The sequence below is a fragment of the Oreochromis aureus genome, linkage group 5 (genome assembly GCF_013358895.1).
Source record: "Oreochromis aureus strain Israel breed Guangdong linkage group 5, ZZ_aureus, whole genome shotgun sequence".
Classification (NCBI taxonomy): Eukaryota; Metazoa; Chordata; class Actinopteri; order Cichliformes; family Cichlidae; genus Oreochromis; species Oreochromis aureus.
The window spans coordinates 35,207,820-35,225,369 of NC_052946.1; the positions used below are offsets into that span (position 1 = coordinate 35,207,820).

Here is a 17,550-nt window from a genome sequence, read left to right on the forward strand (position 1 = left end):
AATACTCTCTCTGCCCACACAGCTGATTCCGCTCACCTGTTTGACCTTCTTAGTAGCTTTGCTGCAATCTGTTAAGCTGGGAGACATGACACATTTGGAAGGAGAAGCACTCCACTCTGCACACACCAAACACTCTTAATGATAATGTGTGTTATGGACATTTTTGTGTTTTATAGTCATCTAAGTAGTGTTATATATTAACAAACTTTTAGATGTTTCAGATCATTCAAAAAAAAATAGATAAAGATAATCTGAGTAAATACAAAATTAAGTTTTTAATTTATGATTTCATTTATTAAGGGAAATAAGTTATCCAAACACAGCTGGCCCTATGTGAAAAAAGTTATTCCCTCTTCTTGTTTAAACAGAAGCTGTTTGACAAAGTGAAGTAAGCTAAAAGATCTCAAAAACACATCATGGTACAATCTGAAGGAAGTCAAGAACTGACGAGAAACAAATTCAATGACATGTATCAGTCTGGAAAGGGCTGAAAGGCCATTTCTAAGGGTTTGGGACTCCAGCGAACCACGGCAAGGCCCATTATGCACAAATGGAAAAAACTTGGAACAGTGGAGAGCCTTCCCAGGAGGATAGATGCTTTTGCGTGACCTTAAACAGTTCATTCATGTTAGAAAAATCTCCAATACGGCTGAATCAAAGCACCTCTGCAAAGAACAGTGAACCAAAATTCCTCCACAGTGACGTGAAAGAATCATTTCCAGTTATCCTAAATGCTTGATTGCCGTTCCAAGGGTGGCACAAGCGGTTATTAGGTTTGGGGGGAAATGACTTTTTCACATAGAGCCAGATTGGTTTGGATAGCTTTTTTCCCCATTAATAAATGGAATGGTTATTTTAAAACTGCATTTTATATTTACACAGGTTATCTTCGTCTCATATTGAAATTTGTTTGATGATCTGAAACAAGTAGGTGTGACAAATATGCAAAAATATAACAAATCAGGAAGGGGACAAATACTTTTTCACTGCTCTGTGTTATAAACTGTGTGTAATCTAATTTTTGTATAATCTTTTTTTCTGCACATTCCTCTTTTCATAGACAAATATTCACTCTTAGACATCCTTTGCTTGCAAAGGTAAATACCTCTGTGAAATCTGTAACTTGTTCACTGTGTCATAACTGATGTCATGGGTGACAATATGGAGGAATATGTCAACCATTCCATATATTATCCATACCATATTTCATATTCCATACACCTGGCAGCCCCTGTTTAGCCTCGTTTACCCCTGTGGTTTTAGCCCTCGTGTGAAGTTCGTGTTTGAGTCTGAGCCGTCTGGCATGTTGACATTCATAATTAGCAGATTCCATTTTTAAATCCACATTAGCTTGTGTTGCTCACAAAGGTGCATTGGGGTAAGGACCTCAGGAGTGAGCATAAACATCACATCCTTTGGATTTTCTTGGAAAATTTAGTCATGAGTTCTATTAAAATAGAAACAAGTCTGCAAGAAACTCATTTTTAAAGAATCTGTTTGCATATTGGCGTTATATCCACAACCTTTTGGCCTCTTTTCTGACTAGAACTACTTTTCTCTTTTTACCCTCTTGGGCTTCCAGATCTGCCACATCTGAAAAGCCTCGGCTTCTTTGGCATTATAAGGCTCAGGACATAGTTCTGTTAGGACACTGCACTCTGCTTTATGTTTGTGGCAAGCCTGTAAGATCTTAAGTCCTGTATTTGTTTTCTTTAAATCCGTGATTAGTTGTTAATTCTGTAGTTTAATAATAATTTTGTTGCTTTCTATTCCACCCTGGACTCCAGATATGTCAGCAATCAGAGTCCGAGTAGGTGAAACGTTTTTCTGTTTCAGTTTGAGTCGGACACAAAGACAGGAATCTGGTGATCATTCTGAAAATGTTGTCCTGCTGGGACTTTTATTTAGAAATGTTTTCATCCCAAACGCCAATGGGTACAAGGAAATGACAAGGCTGTGAATCACCATGGCAACAGTGTTAATTTCCAAATACCCACCGTACCCAGATACACGACAGCGGGTCTGAAAGCGCTTCATTTCCTGTCATAAACAGTCTGTTTTATGGAATATAAGGCCGCCAATGTTTCTCTCTCTCTCGAACATCCCGGTGTTTGTTTTCCTTCAGTCCATGTAAAATCCTCCTGGAAGTGTTTCTCTGTCTTGCACCTCACTCGTTTCGTTTGTACAGAAACACACACAAAAAAATAAACGGCCTAAATTACAAATAACACATGGCGGAAAAGTCCGTACATACATCAAGGTTCAACCTTCTCGTCCAGTTTGAAGTTCCTTCAAAATGGTGAGACTCTCTTCGAGAACTGACCGGTGCAGTCGCTCACCTCGCCACGCTGCTCATTTTAACAGAGTCCTTCATCCCATCACAAGAATGAAGTAACAGGAGAGTTATGGACACGTGCATGAGTCTCTTCCCACCCCATCCCCCTCCTCTTTTATCAACTTTTCTTTTTCTTTTGCTGTAAATTCATCGTGAGGGACATGTGACGGGGCTGATGATGGAAGATGATGTGCTGGAGCTGCAGACAGCGGGGCTAGAGGCCTATAGACTGAAGGGTTTGTCTCTCGGCTTGGTTGAGGTGGCCTGAGAACATGCTGTAGCATGGCTGCTGGGCGAACTGTGTCAGGAAGTCTGTAAGGTAAGCCTGAAGAGGAGACAGAGGGTGGAGGTCAAATCAGTGTAATCAGGTGGTAAATCCTGTGGGGAAAACTCAGGACAATCAGAGCACAGAATGATGAGCTTGAACGCAGGTAAGACTTAAACATTTCTTCAGCTCAAACATTCAGTAGGATTCGAGGATAAAGCGATCAGATTTTGATGTTGTGACTTTACACCAGCGATTCAAAGCATGAATGGTTCCAGCCGGTCTTTGTACCCACCTAAAAATAAATGGATGGTTTGTATTTAAGGATTCAGAAGATGGTCTCAGAGCTGTCACGGCGACTTCTTTGTACAACCCAAACCTTCAACTTATCGTAATCACCGACAGGAACAGCAGCACATTAGCATATTTTAAAAAGCCGGAACCAATAATGTATTTTTTCATGCAATTCAGTTTTAGTCAGCGCTCACAGGGCTTATCAGCCTTATCTCAATTTAACCCGTTTACAGCAGCAGTTCAACATGAACCAGCAGGTAAACACCGTTGTTCCGACTTACATTATTATTGACTCGGTTCCTCAATAGTACACAACTCGACCCAATGCCATACATCCTGAAAAACGCTTGTTTACCAGCAGATGAAAGTGCAAATTGGGTGTCTTGTCTCCAACGTTAATCCAGCAGGCCTGACGGCATTTTATCCTAAAGCTCTGTTATAATTACAGCATCTTCTCATCTGATTTGACATTCTAGGGCAGAAAATGCTGGTAAACTCGCAGCAATGACCTTGGCCACTCTTAAGGGCTGCAGCCTCCCGGGGAGCGTATATATGAACATAATGTATTACAGTATGTCTGCTGGCATATTGGGTACAACCCAGTACTAGCAAGGTGACCTAATAAAGTGGCTGTTAAGTGCATAATACAGTCAATACATATTTCCCTTGTTAATACTTTGAATAGCTCATTATTGATACTCAAGTATAAGCTACAAAAACGTGAGCAGAATATCTACACAGGTTTAAAGATGGCTAACAGAAAGGTAGTTAGTGAGGAGGTTTATTTATGTGCAACTGCTAAAAATCTATACATACACAGATATACTGTTGGCATCGCTTAAGTACATTTCAGCCACGGCCAAAAGAAAAGTACAGCACTGTAAATTGAGTTGTGTTAAATGAGGTTTAATTATCTCAGGCAGACATTTTTATTTATGAAATAGCAAAAATCCATGTTTTTTATGCTTATGCATCAACCAGTGAAGCTTAATCTGAGCAAGCAAACTATCAATGATGACTAAATGTTCAATCTACATGACATTTGGCATAAATATCTAAATTATTGTTACTAATTCAAAGGGAACCAGCAGAAGTCTTTGAGTTGTGTTTGACTAAGTGAAAGACAACAGAGAGGGCAATAAAATGTCAGAGGAAACCAGCTCCAGCAGTAAAACACAAAAGCTGGCTTTCATATTATTATTCTCTGTCGCTCCTCAGCTCCAACCAGTGTGTCCCACCCACGGTTAGATCTGAAGTAAGACACTTACCTGCAGGTCAATCTGATATATGGGGTCTTTCAAGGCATCTGGATCATCTTCATCGTCGTCCTCGTAATAATCATCATCTACAAAAATAAAATTTTATTCGTTGAGGTGAAACAACGTTCTGTCATGAACACTGAGAAAGACAGAGGGAGCTGCTCTTAGAAGAAATGAAGGTGAAATCCAGTGAGGAGATACTGGTACCGTATCTGTTAGCGGCAATGAGATCAGAAAGAAGCTGCCCTGCCAGCCCTTCGTCCTCGTCATCATCATCCTCCACCTCGTCCTCCCCCTGGTCCTCCCACATACCACTGGAATCTAAGATGAGCAGAAATAACAGCTGGTTACTGAAAGATCTGCTGTCCCAGCAATTCAATAGAACAACTGAACAGACCTGAGTTAACATCACATTTAGGAACTACAAATATAATTGAATAAATGAGCGCATTTGTAAAAGGACTGGAGCTCCCCAACAGGTCTGTGTGATATTTCTGACTTCTGATGGCGGTGTACTGGGGTCCACGAGTACATACTGACTCACCTTGGCTCCAGTCTGCGGCGTTCGTCCTGCTGGCGTTTGCCTCGACTACAGTCGAAAGCTCGTTAATGATCAACTTAAAGATCTTAACCAGCAAAGGAATGTTGGTCCAACGCTCTGGATCTGTTCAATCGAAACATTTGCATTTTCTCATGATAAAACTTCGACTTTCAGCAGTCTCTTTGTTCAAGTTCAAAATCATTCAGCGTCTTACTCTTTGCAGATTTGGAGCGTGTGCGGATGCCGTCGTCTGGACTGTAGATTTCTTCTCCTTTCACCACAATGTCCTGGAGACGTTTATCATCAGTGTTGAGACTGTGCTGCAGCAGCTTGCAGAGAGCCACCGTGCTGCAGGAATTCAAAAGAGTACATTTGAATGGACACATTCTTATACATCGTTTTTACACTCTATTTGACCCTTGTTCACCCATTCATACAAGCACTTTTTTTTTAAAACGCACGAGTGCTTTCACCATGGTGTTCACTTCTTCAGATACAGTCCATAATAGACAAAGCTAAGAGTTTGTGTATTCAGGTTCTTAGTCAGATCCACCTTTCACTCATCCCAATCACTTTTAAAACACAACACAGCCTGAACTCAAAGGTGAAGGTTTTCATGTTCTGGCATGACACATGTTCTTCTTTCTTTCACTGTAGGCCAAAGTAAAATGGTTGGAGTTTTCTTACCTGACCTTCCCCTCGTACTGCCCGTAGAAAAGGTGCTGCCTGCTCATCCACTCGGTCATGACGAACTCCAGGGCGGGTTTCCCTGTCGGTCCAGGCAGACTGCACAAAAACTCCAGCAGAGGTTCCAGCTGAGAGTGAACCAGGTGGGCAAACACCATGATCAGAGACTGGAGAGGGAGGAGAAACAGGAGGTGGTTCAGATACCGGCATCTAATGGAACTCAATTTTATTTAAGAAATTCAGCCTGCGGGCCTTCGGCAAAGCCATCAACCATCTTTCCTTCCTACCTGCATGACACTGAGGGTCTCGGCTTGCTGCATCTTGCTCAGAATCGCTCGGAGGATCTGATCCAGCTGCTCACCGAGCTCAGTTCCAGCCCGAGAGATTAAAGTGGACACCAACCTGCCCACGAAGGCGGCAGTGAACTCGGACGTCCGGGGGTCCAGCAGCTGGTTGACCACCTGCATGACGTACCAGAGGCCACTGTTTCCCTGGTCGTCCCGCCACTGGGCAATCTGCTCGAGGGCGACGGAGACGTACGCCCGCAGACACTCACCGCCATTCTGGAGAGAGGAGCGAAGTGATCAACGCGTTACACCACATGCTACATATTACATAATTAAAGTGACCACATGTGACCTTTTGCTGAGTCTTTGTTTTGTTTACCTGCATTATCGCATTGTCATCAGTGCGCAGGGTGCACTGTGCCACCACAGGAAACGCCTGGCACACCAACAGCTCTGACAGAGGGGGTTTGGTGTTTCTGACAACTGTGGTCAGGATGTCTATTGACGTCTGCGACAGAGCAGGAGAACAGAAAGAGAAACCGATGTTTTCAGAAAGAATCATGATCTATCCTCAGCAATCGTCTCAGCTGGATGCAGAAAATGTCAAGTATTACATATTTAAAACACAAAAAACCCCACATAGGGCATTTTTGGCTTTGACTGATCCAAATTTCGTGGGCCAGTTCTTGTTTTTGTTGGTCTGCACGCTGACTGAAGCAATACTTATGCCCACTGTTACATGAAGACTCTTACTTGTATATTTTTTCTTCTTTAAATGTGGCAAATGTCACTGTGTAATCATTTCAAATAGGTTATTTTGAAGTAACATAATAAATTATTTTATAAAAGCAGACTGACACTTTATTGCACCTCGTAATTCTCTGAACAGATTTGTATATGCCACCTGGTACTTACAGCGCACAGTCCGGTGGGGATCTTGTCATGTGGAGCCTGCATGATGCTGATAAGTGTGGGGATGAGACGCATCTGCATGGGGCCCTGGCAGCCTTCAATCTGTGCCAGTTCCTTAAAGATGTCCTGAGCCAGGGATGCCACCACAGGGTCTGAGGACACAAGGAGACAAATCTTATCACACCTTGTCCTCATCCGGGAAGCACTTTGCTTGGAAAAGGTGGTACAACTTAAGATTTTGGAACCAGGTGCTGATGACCAGAGCATGCTGAGAATTTAGTTCAACAGTCAAAGAAGGTGTGAGTCAAGTACCGTTGTTATATTTAAGGAAAATGGCAATGGTGAGGGGGCAGATCTTATTCTCAGCGCTGGTGGTGAAGGCCGGGTCAACGGTGCAGACGATGCACAGTGTCTCCATGACGAGCGTCAGCACCTCAGAGCTGAACTGGGCGGCCAGTTGAACCAGTCCCTCTAGGATGCTGGGGAGGAAGGGCTGAAGGACATGTGTGCTCTCCGACAGTTTCAGCTGATCACAGTACCTGGAGACAGACATGGATACACGAACACACAGCATCCTTAATATTTTTATGACTTTATAGTCACCGCTTTGAGGTGACACCTCTTCATGTGGGACTGTTGGCTCTACTTCATGATCAGTTTCATATTTTTGTGATGGACAAAACTAACAAGCACAGAAACCATGAAGCAACTCAAGTTCAGACGAGAAAAGGATAAAAACATCTAATCCAGATGCAAAAACCTACGAGACATAAAACCCAACTACACAGCTCCGGAAAAAAAATGAACTTATCTGATTACCAGTTGAAATTTAGACGAGAAGATCAATGTTTGGTAAAGTTAAGCATACAGCCACTAGTCGGTTATCTTAATATCACTTAAATAGTTTACCTAATTTATCTTGTGGCTGAGTAACTTCTTGTAGTCACTGATGATGGCATGGCAGACCCACAGAGAGCAAGATGCTTGAAAGTGGACCTTTAGAGGTTCCTTTAGAAATCTTTTATGAGATTCGGACAAGTCTAGGATAGTGGTTTTCCTTCTGTTCCCAGGTTTTGTGCAAATCTGAAATACCTGCCTGCTTTTTTAAACAGTTCCCTCGTGTAAAAGGCTCCAGCCTGTAGCATGGACCCTGCACTATGCCTGGTGTATTATTGGTTAGTTATGTCTCCCACCTGTTAGTATATTTTATTTGTATTTATTTTATTTATTTGTATTTATTATTGCTCTTAACTTGTTCTGTGAAGCACTTTGGCATACCTGTGGTTTTTAAATGTGCTATATAAATAAAATTGTATTATATTGTATTGTATGGACCAAGACAAAGATGTTCAATCACAAAATAAAAAGATGGTTTTCTTTTGGCGGTGACTCGGTTACAATTACGAACGGCTAGCTCACCCCCAAATGGCCCTGACCGCGGAGATGCGAACGGAGGGCGGCTGGCTGTCATGGAGGCCGCTGACTGTGGCCTGGAGAAACTGCTGGATGAGCTCGGGAGACATGGCGGCTGTGAAGCGACTGGCCGCCCACAGAGCACGGCCGAGAAGGAAGGGAGACGCCGCTGGGAAAGAAAAAACACAAGCAAGACGAGTTGAGGAACATACAGACTTAAATAACCATTTTCATGTTTCATTGTAGTTTGACGGCTCAAAAACTTGTTAAAACACCTCAAATATTAAAATGCAGTCTTTTTATAGTTTATGGGGGGAATTTGACGCCTTGTTAAATCATTCGAGGTCAGAGATATAACAAAGGACTCAAGTTAGTTCTCGTCAGAAGTTCCACGCTCTTGCAGACAAAAACTCAGGAGCTTTGTTCCTGTTTTTCTGCTGACCGGACTCACCCGCCAGGTTGAGATCAGCCAGGATAACGCCGGCCAAAAAACCGTGCATGTCAAACTGGATGCGGCCATTTTTCACGTTCTCTGTGATGATGGTCTTGACTGAGCCGAGGGCCAACATACAGGCCTCGTGGATCTTCCACCTGATTTAAAATAAAAGCAGCATAAGGAACAGAAAGCGAAAACAAAGAAAGCCAGACTGGCTGTGACCGAGTCTGCCCTCACCAGTGCTCATTGCCACCGTTTTTAGCCTGCTCTGCCTCCTGGAGGTGTCTGGTTGCAGCTGCTGCCAGCGCTGCTGCGCTCTCATTCTGAAACTCTGCAGCGACGGCCTGCAAACAGAGGTCAAAGGTTACCGTCATGAGACACCTGATCAGGGTGAACCCCAGGCTGAAAAGCGAGATCATGAGCAAGTACGACTTTGACACCACAACAAACTTCTGAATGTGTTTGACTGCACAGATCTAACCTCCTCTATCATAACACTGCATGAAACACACACAGTGTATAGTGAAAACAAAACTGTGCCCATTTCTTTCACAGCATTAAAATCTGCCTCCAGTGTCTGTGGAGGTTGTGTGTGTGTAGGAGAAGAAAAAGCAGAGCCAAGAGGATTGTTTCTCTCAGTCTAAATACAGCTGCCTGGCAGACACGCACATCCTCATGTTCTCTGCTTTACAACCTCAGATAAATTCGATTTCTTTCATTTCGTTTTCATTTGATATAAATAATAACTAAAAGTTGTAAGATAAAACCTGCAAACTTATTGAAATACCTCTCTATAACCATCTTGGAACTGAAAAGGCTCAAGTCAGTCAAACTAAACTAGATCAAGGAGGCGTGTCAATTTACAAAAAAAGAGTGCCTCGCTGTGTTTAAAAGCAGCCGTCATCTGTCAGCCAATTAAATAACAGCCCTCATACCTGAGACCTTTATCCAATAAGATTGCTTTATCTAAGCAGTGATAATTTTTTTGTTGTTCTCTCACCAGCAGCAGGTCCTGAGCAGAGATCCTGACAGAGTAGGAGAAGGTGTCATCATCCTCATCCTCCACAAACTGCTGCGGGTTAGCTGTCCACACTTTGATCTGAAGAGAAACAACACAAATATACTTGCAGCTTTTTCTTTCTTACTTCCACCTATGCGTGCATCTTCTAGCAGATGTTGCAGTCGTTTCTCACCTGGTCCTCAGTGATCTGCATGTACAGGATGATGTAATAGATGAGTTCAGGCAGCGCCTTCCTCACTGTGCTCTTAAACTTGTTGTTCTCCAGCAGCGTGTGGACAAACTCAAAGATGCTGAACACCAAATTCTCAAAGCCCAAAACCTCACCTGCAAAAAAAACCCAACCAGCCAAATAAATAAATAAGTAAATAAATAAATAAGCGGATAACAATATTAATAACCATGTGTAACACAGCAAGGCTTTAATTCTGCTCACCGTCTGAGTCTACTGGGTCGTCCACTTCCTCTGTATAGTTCACTTCTGTTCTCACATAAGTGAAGATCTGGTTAAGGATCAATGCACTCACAAAACCGTTTTTCTGTCAATAATGGCTGTAAATTTAATTATTATATGAGATGACACTATACAGACAGTTTGTTTGTGAAGTCCATTACCTTGTCACACCCCACTCTGCTTCTTTAAGTATGTCAAAGGAGGTTTTGATCCTGCTGAGTAAGCAGGTGATTTTCATACATTAGAAACTGCGACAGTGATGTGGATTAGTGGTTTAGAGAAACTGTTAAATAAACAAGAGATCACAAGTCACAGCAAATGTCCTGTCTGTCTGCAAGATGCCCAAAAGGAAGTCAAACCTCGAGGTAAGAAGTGTTCCTTAAGCCCCAAAACAAATGCTCTTCAAACGCTTGCTGGGAGCGAGGAAACAGCTAATACAGAGATGACATTGTAAAGGATATAAAGCTGCACTTTCAGTCAGTGTATTCCACACAATGGGTAATATCTGCTGCATGGAGGACACCATGGGTTTAGGGAAGTTCTTTACCAATGCTGTCACTGCCTGTGAGACGAATAAGCAAACAAAACAAGGATTTGAACCCTGGAAAGAAGCTACAGACAAAAAGAAAACTAAAAGACTGAATTAACGTTTGCAGATCATAATCAGTCCTACAAAAGCGTCCAAGTGCACTGAGTTTCTCACCTTGAGGACTTCCATCTTGAGGCCGCTATCAGACGTGGGCCCATCGGGCATCTGCAGGGCTTGGACAAACGCTTCTGTGAATTGCTGCACCACAGGAAAGATCAACGCTTTGGCTGCACCCTACACACAGGTCGAAAAGAACGATTATTAAAAAACACAGCAACAGCGACTCAGGACTATACCTTCCACTTCCATGCAGATGTAAAAGTGATGCATGAGTAGAAGCCTTTTTGAAAGGCCATCAACTCAAAACTGAAACCTTTGCTGACCCCGCCTCACCTTTTCAAGCTCTTCAATAGCACAGATCAGGTTGGCACAGGTGGTGAATATCTCCACTGCTCTGGAGCGAGTACGAATACTGTAAACCTGCAACAGTGAAAACAGTTCAGGGAGGCAATCCATGCTGGTGTATCACACAAATGCAATGGACAATCATTAATGGCAGTCACAGAAAACAGGACTGTTCAGACTGACAGCTGTAAAATGTGTGCCTGCATCCACAGAGTCTCAATACTGATAGAGATAAGGAGCACATAAGGAGATATAGGAGTACCTCTGCCATGGTAAAGATCTTATACATCTCTGGTAAGATGACTGGAGCCACTAGCGGCATCTGGGTGTCTGTCACCTCTCGAGTAAACTCTGCAAACAAAAAAGTTGTAAACAAAGACTCTGAAAAACGTTAATACTTAAAGCTAATCTTCAAGAACTTAGCTGTAGTCTAAGCTAAAACACCCCCAACTGTTCCTGAGATCACAGTCACTTTAAACGTTGACTTCCAAAACAGATTAAATGTTTGTGCAACCTTTAAAATTCCCTAAGGAGACTTATTGTGTTATTTATATGTTACTACATACCCGTGAGCACCCTCATGGCCCCGTGCACGGCATTAACGTCTCCGCTGACCAGCATCTCCATCAGGAGGGTGAAGAGCTGCGGCCACGCCTCAGGCCAGTCCCAGTGGGCGATGGCTGACACGGCGTATGCAACACTGGAGCGGACTTTGCTGATTGACTCCCGCAAACCGCTGGGCAGCAGCTCCCTGATGGCGGCTTTTGCCTGGAGGGGAACAACAAGAGTCCGACTCGCTTTGGCTTCAATCGTGTAACAGGGGTGTAGAGTTGGGTGATCTGCTCCTGCCCTCTCTCACTCTGACCACTGATTATACTTACTAACAATCAGACATAGGTCACTTTTACAATTATTTTCCTTCTTTGAGACGAGGATGGATACCAAAGGCTGTTCTTAAAAAGGGCAAATTATATACCACTGCAGGATTTATAAGCATTGTTGTTTCTTCTTCTCAATAATGGATAAGTTATTCTACTTCTCTGAGCGGGCAGCCATCTCTCAGATACTACAGCACCATGTGGCCCATAGAGTGAGCCCCTCCCTGCTGTAAGTGACAATGGCTTCACACCCCTCAGTAATGATGAATCATCCTTTTCCCATTGCACTGTTGGAACAATACTAGCCAGGTGATGAGCAGTGCCTGAAGCAGAGCGTTTTTGGTTTTTAATACATCTGAAAGGAGGCCTAAAACATGTTTTTTTTCCACTGTCATAGTGAGTGAGGAATGATGGAGCTTAAGTTTGAATTTACAACATAATTAAAAGTGTCTGAGATGTCTGAACATGTTTCCTGAGACTGAGGATGAAGCAGGGTTTACCTGATCTGTGGTTTCAGGAGGCCTGAACTTCTCTGACTGGGAACACCAGTGAGTCTCCACATACTGCTTCAGGATGACGGACGCCAACTGTAAACATAACCAACCACACAAACAAGAAAATGGGGACATGATGAGGAACAACAGAAAAAGTGGTGTTTGTTGTAAAGGTTCATTTTTTTCTTTTTCAGTTTCTCTCCTGCTCACCTGACGAATGGCAAGTGCTCCCTGAGGGTCGACTGTGAGTTCTGCCAGGTGGACGCCAAACTCTACAATGTGAACAAATCAACGAGGATGACAGGATATAAATACACAACTAAATACACATCAGCTTGCTTAGAGCATGATGAATATAGAAAAAGAGCCAAATATGGATGTATAAATACTGAATTTATACATGAGATTTTTGCTGATCCTACTCATTTCCATTATTAATTTTCACTATGGTTTAAAGAGCCTGGCAAAATATCAAAATATGCATCCTTCAGCAGCAACAGGATGACAAGGGGTCAGTGTGTGACATTAAGTAAGAGACATGAGACACACCATACAGGCAGAGGGAAAAAACTCGAGCAGAGCATGCTTTAGTCTGAACCTGGCATGCAGGGTGCCAAAGACATCAGGGTGACATCAGGCGCCAGAAGACAATGTTAGTGCTGACAATCCCATAGCGCAGCTGCCTTAGAGCGGGGCCAGCGGAAAGGGTCGGCTCGCTGCGATGCTGCAGTACAACCGACATCAGTGCGCACAATTAGCCTTTCACCAGCAACACGAGGACTGCAGGACAAACAATGGGAGGTGTCAGAGCTACACCCCCCTGGCTACAGTATCCATCTGTCCCAATTTTACTAAAAATCACAAACAGAAAGTGTCTTTTTATTTCTCTATCAAAAAAAGAAGAAAAGTAATCAAGTCTTCCTTTTTCAAGTCTTAAAACTTTGCCAACAGATGAACTGCATAAAGCAATACCACAAGATTACTTCAGGATCTACATTAACATGTTTAAGGGAAACAGCATCACTACTCCTTTCTTTTTTCCCCTCATTGGTCAACTTAATAAAATTCTGACACACAATCTGTGACTTTGATTGTTTCCTCCTACATTGAAGCCTCAAACTTTTCCCACTCCATATGAAACATTAACAGCTCTTTCATTGGTCATCCTGAGTGTGCTGCCCTCCCTGCTGGTCCTGATGGTGCAGGAAGCTGGAAGTCTGGGAGAAGCCCCTGCCCCCCGGGACACATCTTCGCGGGAAAAAAACAATCTGGCAGTAAGGCATTCGACTGTTACCATAGCGACGGCGCAATTAATGAATGTTTAATATTGGGCAGGCGGCGAGCCCACTATTGTCCGGGCGGTCAAACAGCGGATTTTGGAGTTTGCGTGAACGTGACCAAAGTCGCTGCACTCAAAAAAAAGAGAGAGACAGAAAAAAGTGGCAATATTTTTTATCAAGATGTTCACGCGCACCTGGCTGAAAAGACCACGCGACTCTTGTCTTTCCCTTTGGTTTACTGACGCAGATGTTGAACCCAGAGTTGATCCCGCCGCCGTGCTGCTGAGGCCGGGGTGCACACAGCTCCCATGTGCTTCACCAAACTTGGTAACTAGGTCCGAGCTACTGACCATACTTGTGACACATCCGGCTGTCCGAACCGATCAGCCTGAGCAAAGCAACCGGCCAGTCTCGAACCCCAATCAAAGATCATCATCATTATTATTTTAATCATCACCAACTCCTGGAAATGTGGCCTAATGTTAGCTCCGGGGAGCCAGGACAGTCGCTCGGCTAACGTAATGACTGCTAGCTTAGTCACAAAGTTAGCCCCAATAACGGCGGCCGTCAGCTGTTCGTGCGCTGGGCTCGAAGCGGAGGCCCCCGTGCTGTTAATAAGCGACAACACCCGGTGGATGGAGCCCCGGTTAACTTCTCAAAGCGCTGTTCAGACCCCGGCTGCCACTCACCCTCTGTCACTTCCAGCACTTTGATCTGCTCCTCCGCGGCGGCGCGCACTTCTTGGACCGGGGACAGGATGGCCGTCAGCGTCTCGATCAGAGCCTCTTTAAGTCCCTGTTGGACCGAACCGGGCCGAGCGCTACCCGCTGCACTCATGCCTGCTGTGTTTTCACCCGCAGCCCGCTACAGTCAGTCTACCAGCAGCTGTAGCACCACCACTCGGGGAGGAGCGACAAGCCACGGCCACAGAGGCGAAGCGCGCCAATGCATGGAAACGCGGAGGCGGGGTTTTTGCGGGAGGAAGTGTGTTTGTCGTCCGGTTAGGCCCACGTGTTTTTCTTCCTTTGTTTTTGTTTTTATATTTTAGCGCCCTCTGGTGGAGCGGAGGAAATTTATGATTTTGAGCTCAGGTAAATTATTATTATCATTATTATCATCATTATTATTATTATTATTAATAATATTATAGTTATTATTATTATCATACTACTAGTAGTATTGTGTATAGTAGAGCTCTCATAGTAAAGGCTATATTAGAGATTTTGTGTTATTGCAGGCATGGTTCACGGAAGCTTAGATAGTGAGATCCACTGTGATGTTTGGTATGGAGACGGTGGCACACTAACATGAAGACAGGAGGCTGGAGGTGCCGGAGTTGAAGATGCTGACAATTTCATTGGGAGTGGCCAGGATAATTAGATGAGTTAATCAGATTGATAGTTCAGGTTGAACAGTTTGGAGACAAAGTTAGTTTGGACGTGCTGAGGAGGGATAGTGGACAGAGTCAAGAAGGACATGCAGAGGAAAGATAGGGTGAGAGCCAGAGGCACATGATCTGCTGTGGCATAACAGTTTCTATGCGCTATGGGGCATATGTGGCGCGAGCTCTTCAGAAGACTGGTAACATGTCCTGGGTGTACCCCACCTGGCCCCATGACAGAAGTGGAAATGGATGGATGGAGTTATATTTGGGTATGCCATTTGTCTCGCCATATAAAGAGGTCAAAGTAACCGTAGCCTAACCTTAAGTGTGAACAACTTGCAAAATCTTGGAGGAATCTGAGCTACCAGCTTCACCATATAATCCTACAGTGAAACAGGGTGTGCAATTTGCAAGGCTGTTACATTTACATCCCTAATATTTTCCCTTCACACTGTTAATCATAAAATATGTGGTGGTTTGGATGTCTGAATGTAAAAATCTTGTGTTATTATTCACTGCTCTAAGATGTACAACATACAGGAAAAATTGACTTATGGAAAACTAGCAAATATTGTAGAAACTCAATTACAAAATATAAAAAATATTTTTCTTGTAAAATCCCCGCTCGTATGTGACTTTGGCAAAACTAACCTTACACTCTGTTGCCAGTTTATGAGGTATACCTTGGTAAAAGCACTGCAGTCCATGGATTGGTTTTCATGCCTATAATTATATACTTACAGAAAATCCATTAAATGTGGCGCTCCTCAAGGCTCCATCTTAGGGCCTCTTTTGTTCCCTTTTTTCTCTCGTTATGTTATTCTTTGGCTACATCTCTCAGAAAGAGAATATTTATTATTGCCAACATGTGGATCTGCCATGCTGCCACATTAGTCGATAATGTCATGAAACATTTGACTTATGCTGTATGAAGAAAATCTTTGACTTTTTGGGATGATCTCAAATCACGGATTTAATTTATTTATCATTTGCTTTTAAAGTCCTCCATGGATCAGCCAGCACCACAATATATAACAGTACAAATGTACTAATACCATACTGTGGCTCTAGGTCACTGAGGTCCTCCTCTAAACTTCTTTCAGACCCCAGCTCTTGACTAAGAACCAAAGTTGACAAGACTTTGCAGGGCTCATCCAAAAAGTGGCAATCATTTCTTGAGACTCACCTTTTAGTCAAGTCTGACGTGCCTCGTAGTTTCTGTCAAGTCCATTGTGAACATGCTGCTCTTTCAGTTGTTCTATATTTTCCTATTTGTAGAATTGATTTTCTTTTAATTAAAAAAAAACTCAAGGTAGAAATTAAATTAAAATTACTACTACTACTAGTCTGAAAAACAGAAAATATCCACTGAGCAGCAGTTCTCTGCATAATAGCCAGTCTCCTTCAAGTTGATAGGAAGGCAAGACGATAACCCAAATAACTCATTACAACAAAGGTATGCAGAAAAATGTTACGTCCTGATGAGTCTTGTTTTCTGCAGACGTCAGACGTTGGGTTAAACAACATGAGAGCACGGATAAATCCTGCCGTGTATGAGTGTCTTGAGGCTGCTGGTGGTCTAATTGTGTGGGGACATTTTTTGGCACACTCTTGGCCCCTTAGTACCAAACTTTAAACAGCAAGTATTGTTGCTGACCATATCCATTCCTTTATGATCACAGTTGAACCATCTTCTTTATATAAAGCACAATTTCACAAAATTTGAATAATCTCAAACTAGTTTCTTCAACGTATTTAAAATATTGACTGTACTCAAATGGCCTCCACAGCCACCAGATTTCAACCCAACACAGGACTTTTAGGATGTGGTGGAATGAGAAATTTGCATCATGGATGTGCAGCAACTGTGTGATTTTTTCATATGACTATAAACTTAAATCTCTGAGGAATCTTTTTCCAGCACCTTCTCCATGAAGAATTAAGACAGTTCTGAAACCAAAGGAGGTCCAACCCAGTACTAGCAAGACGTACCTAATATAGTGGCTGGTGAGTGTATATGTGACTTTGTTTTTATTTTTTAATTTGTTATGCACTCTTTGTTCTTTCTCTATATGAATAAAACATGATATACTCTGAACAGCAGTCCACCACTTGTGGTAAAAAAAAGAAAAGAAAATAAGGTTAATAAAATATGAAACCCCCCCTAATCATTAAAGACTGGATTCACTGCGTGGCTGAAGTGTTACACAGTGACAGCTTCAGCTCGTGTAATGTTGATCTAATATACCGATTTCTAAGAACAAACCAAAGACTAAAACAACCGTTTCCTCTTGTTTGAGCAAAAAGAATTTGGTTTATGTAGAAACAAGCAATGTTTTGCAACTGGATATTTCCCTCTTCTCCAAAAGAGTTAAAGCTAAAAATAAAAAAAAGAGAAATGAACACCCACCCGGCTGCACCCAGAATTGCCACCACCTGAAAATATTTGCAGGTTACGGACAGAAAGCAAAGGAAACCCGGGCGACAGCTCACAAGGGTGATGGGGAGGTAAGTGTACAGTACACATATATATAAAATATAAAATCTGACATATATTTTATATATATATTAAATTGTGTTAGGATTCAGTATCGTTCACTACACAGCATTAAAGTGGTG

General features: G+C 42.8%; 1 protein-coding gene across 1 annotated transcript; it reads right to left on the minus strand.

The window, feature by feature from the left end:
- Nucleotides 1–1,868: 1,868 nt before the first annotated feature.
- ipo9 (importin 9) lies at nt 1,869–14,516 on the minus strand. The gene is made up of 24 exons (XM_031740405.2): nt 14,237–14,516; nt 12,478–12,539; nt 12,274–12,360; nt 11,462–11,663; nt 11,158–11,246; nt 10,884–10,970; nt 10,605–10,724; nt 10,363–10,463; nt 9,884–9,942; nt 9,623–9,774; nt 9,430–9,528; nt 8,667–8,773; nt 8,445–8,584; nt 8,000–8,162; nt 6,893–7,119; nt 6,584–6,732; nt 6,048–6,176; nt 5,669–5,944; nt 5,382–5,548; nt 4,909–5,042; nt 4,698–4,817; nt 4,361–4,474; nt 4,163–4,239; nt 1,869–2,660 (listed from the first exon to the last, which is right to left on the minus strand). Exons 1-24 carry the CDS (start codon nt 14,382–14,384, stop codon nt 2,550–2,552), a joined length of 3,120 nt encoding a protein of 1,039 aa, XP_031596265.1. The 5' UTR covers nt 14,385–14,516; the 3' UTR covers nt 1,869–2,549.
- Between the last annotated feature and the right edge of the window lie 3,034 nt (nt 14,517–17,550).